At 43.8% G+C, this 4,000-nt stretch overlaps 1 protein-coding gene across 1 annotated transcript; it reads right to left on the reverse strand.

Moving 5' to 3' along the window:
• Positions 1–1,289: 1,289 nt before the first annotated feature.
• Positions 1,290–2,425, reverse strand: LOC126588476 (ethylene-responsive transcription factor 4-like). The gene has a single exon (XM_050253569.1). The coding sequence runs from the start codon at positions 2,339–2,341 to the stop codon at positions 1,649–1,651; it is 693 nt and encodes a 230-aa protein (XP_050109526.1). The 5' UTR covers positions 2,342–2,425; the 3' UTR covers positions 1,290–1,648.
• Positions 2,426–4,000: the final 1,575 nt, after the last annotated feature.

Below are 4,000 nucleotides of genomic sequence, written 5' to 3' on the forward strand. Positions count from 1 at the left end.
ACGACACAAACGCTCATTCCCAAGATCATGCAGTTCAGTTATGATGAAGCAGACAAAGATAGAAATTCACATAACCGAAGTTTTGTAGTTTTGTTAAAGCGACAAGAAGAAATGATGGTGTTCATATGATTTTTCATGTCGATAGAGAATCATTTGTTCATTTTGTTGACAACCAACATTTAGAGCTCAAAACTAATAATTTTTACGTAAAACATGTATATCATCATATGAGCTAGAGTACGGTTGTGGGTACTCTCATTTACAAATGAGGTATTTAGTTAATTATGACGAAATAGAAATATAAGAAACTGCACATAGGTCGGCTTTTGTTAAACGGGCGAAAAAGTAATAATGACCAAAGAATATCGTTTTATGATAACTTATTAGTTATTACCCTTTTCCTATTTGTGCTTAAGCACTAGACTAACTAAAACGCAAAAAGAAGGTGATGATATTTAGCCTTCCAATGTAAATATTTACAACCAAAGGGGCAAATATTTATCAGAAGAAAACTGACGGGGCGAAAAGAGAAAAACCAGAAAAGCGTGAAACAGAAATAGTGATTACTGGACGGTGAGTGAAGTAGGGTGCACGTGACGACAACCCAAATCCCGACATGAACCTCGTCAACACGGTCCGCTTGGGCCCCATCCCGTGGACCCATCCGCTTCTGATTCGGTCCTCTTAAAAGTCGCAGGGGTTTCGCCCTCGGTGCAGCGTAAAATAAAAACCGGAGAAAAGATGAGACAACCGAGAACCGCCCTCACGGACCCACCCCTGAGTCACGGCATCCTCACCGTCCGATCATGGTACGCTCGACATCCGCACCGTGACTTGCAGCATTTTTATCATTATTTTTATTTAACATTTTTAATTTTTGGAAAATTATATTTCTTCTTCCATTTGCTAAAATAAGCTGGGTGGTATGGTGCGTGGTCCTCCACGCTGGGGGAGGCGGGGCCCGAAAAGTGACGTAAGCAGGGTAGAATTTTCTTTTAACGTGCGCCCACCTGGAACTGAAAACAGTCGGCTGACGCGCACGTTAGAGGTGTCGCGTGAGAACTCAGACCCGCGCCGCGGGACAAGGCTCGTCAATCGGGAAACAATGCCGGCGACATGTCTGTTGGATCGTCGGCACAGATTATCCACAAATGATAACATTTAACGTAAAAATTTAACGAATTCAAAAAACGGGTTTTGTTCGTTGCTTGTTCGGATCCAGCCGCGTTTTTCATTTTCCTGCGCTTTCTCGGGAAACAAACAGTAAATACGAAATAATAATGGCGTGATGATACAGAATGAAAGTTTCATTTCATTGCAGATTTCTGAACATTTAACTACTAACTGAACAACACAGAGAGAAGCTAAGATCTCTCAGATGGGAATAAAAAAAAAAGAAAAAAAAAGAAGAGAAAATTAGATAAAGGTCGGGTGGGTTTTTTTTCCTTCGGGTATATACATAAGGAGCTGTGGAGCAGTTTTTAATATTAAAAAACTGCATGTAGGGGGCTAATTTCAAAATACATGACAGCTCGAGGGTTGCTAGCTTTCTCGTTTTCTAAGAGGGGTTTTGTTTCTTACATAAAAAAGGAACAAACTTGGACCGGAAAGATAAAAAGGGGGATCTTTCGCGGCGGGCGGCGGTAGTTTAGGCGACTTCTGAGGGGGGAGGAAGGTTGAGGTCGAGATCGAGCAGCCCGTTGCGGGAGGTGCGCTCGAAGTCGACGACCGAGGACGAGGACGAGTCGCTGTGGCCCGAGCCTGATGTGGGGGCTGGGGGGTCGAACCTGCAAGTTTCGCGGGCGTGCTGGAGGGTGGCGGTGCTGTCGGCCCGTGCGAAGGCGTCGAAGAAGATCACGGGACGGGAAGCGGGAAGCGGGCGGAAGCCGCTCGCGGCGGTGAAGTAGCCGCCGCCGGTGGACAAGCGGGGGGTTTTGAGAGTGAGGTCGAGCGGGCGCGGAGACGGCGGGGAGGAGGACTCCACGGTGCTGCTGTGGCTGCTGGGGCTGTTGCTGATGTTCGTCGTCGCAGCTAATTTGGCGGCGTTGTTCATATTGGCGATGTTGACGGCGTCGAGATGGAGCTCAGTGGGGGTGGGGAAGTTGGTCTTCGCCTTGCCTCCGCGGAATTCACGCGCCGCCTTGTCGTAGGCACACGCTGCCTCCTCAGCGGTGTCAAAGGTCCCGAGCCATACGCGGGTCTTCTTCCCGGGATCTCTAATCTCAGCGGCGTAGCGTCCCCAAGGCCTCTTCCGGACACCCCGGAATCGGGTCTCGTTGGATGTCGGGTTCGGGTCCTCAGAGCCGGATTTGGGTGGGGACTTCTCCGTCGTCGGAGCCATGGCTGCTTGGAGAGAAAGATGCGAGCCTTGAGAGAGAAAGGGAGAGGGTTGGTTGGGGAGAGGAGAGGGAGGGGAGTGAAGGTGCGGTTTTATAGCGGGGAGAGTGTAAAAGCGACGCTCCTTTTTTGCGCTTGTGTGTTGTGGAGAGTGGAGAGTGCACAATCTAAGCCTAATGTGGCTTCTCTTGCACGAACCACCTCAGCTACTTCTGACCACCTCTCACCTCGCGCCACGCATTTTTTCTCTTTTCTTTCCAATTTTGTAGATTTTTAACCACCCCCTACCTCTCTACAAATTTACTGCTGGTTTTGGTACATTATACATACATCGTATGTATCTTTGGTATGTACAAAAATGTTCTTGCCTTGTTTGGTAACTAAGATTTAGTAAAAATATTTGTTTTCTTTCTATTTTAGATGTTTTTGGTACATATCCTTATCTTGCTTCACTCAATTTCCATATTTTGATGAGAAGTATTTCTAATTTTGTAATGGAAATTTCTCATTTTTGTATTGATATTAAGATTGAATGTGATGTTTTTAGTGGCGAAACAGTTCTATGTCATTTCGGTCTTGGAAACTACACCACATTATAAGTTTGCACTTTTGTGATGTTTTATGATGAATTTGTAGTTTGATGACCTGTGTGGGTCTCTCGGAGCATGATTTAGGTATTCAGGTGGAGGTTTCGGGCGTGTTGTTTTGTTCAGCAATCGTCTTTGTGCAATTGTTGTAATGGTTGTATTTTGGGAACAATCTGACAAGATTGAGATTAGACTTTTACAAGTTTGAAGGTGAAATTCTGAGATTGTCATTGACTCCTTGTTAGGTAAATTTGTGAATGCAATTATGGGTTCATGATATTCGGTCTTTGACATTTCGATTTCTTGAAGTACAGTTTCGTCGTGTGTTTCATGATGCCAATTTTCTTGCATACCTTTTGGCACGAATACGACATATTCTAGCTTTATAAAGGCCTCTAGGTTGACTTTTTTTTATTATTGTCTTGGCCCTTATTGTTTAGAATCAGGGTAAGAAGGGTATTGGTTGCATCTGTAATGTTATATGTCGTTATTAATTTTGGTGTTTCAGACATATTTTCTATTATTGTGCTTGACCCTTATTGCCAGGAATCAGGGTAAGAAGGATATTGGTTGCATCCGTAGGTCACATGTCATTATTAAATTTGGCGTATTAGACAAGAATAATTGTGCTGCTTAACGAATCTGGGCTCAATTTCTGTTTGCATCTTTAACAAAATAACAGGACGGTCTCCTTGGCACAATCCGACGAATTGAGATTAGACTTTTATAAGTTGAAGGTGAAATTCTGAGATTGTCATTGATTCCTTGTTAGGTAAGTTTGTGAATGCAACTATGGGTTCATGATATTCGGTCTTTGACATTTCAATTTCTTAAAGTGTAGTTTTGTCACGTGTTTCATGATGCCAATTTTCTTGCATACCTTTTGGCCCAAATACGACATACTCTAGCTTTATAAAGCCTCTAGGTCGACTTATTTTTTATTACCGTGCTTGGCCCTTATTGTCTAGAATCAGGGTAAGAAGGGTATTGATTGCATCTGTAGTGTTATATGTTGTTATTAATTTTGACATGTCAAACATTTTCTATTACCGTGCTTGGCCCTTATTGCCAGGAAT

Source organism: Malus sylvestris, chromosome 11 (assembly GCF_916048215.2).
Source record: "Malus sylvestris chromosome 11, drMalSylv7.2, whole genome shotgun sequence".
Lineage (NCBI taxonomy): Eukaryota > Viridiplantae > Streptophyta > Magnoliopsida > Rosales > Rosaceae > Malus > Malus sylvestris.

Coding starts and splice junctions, on each gene's coding strand:
- LOC126588476 (XM_050253569.1), bottom strand. CDS start 2,341: ATGGCTCCGACGACGGAGAAGTCCCCACCCAAATCCGGCTCTGAGGAC.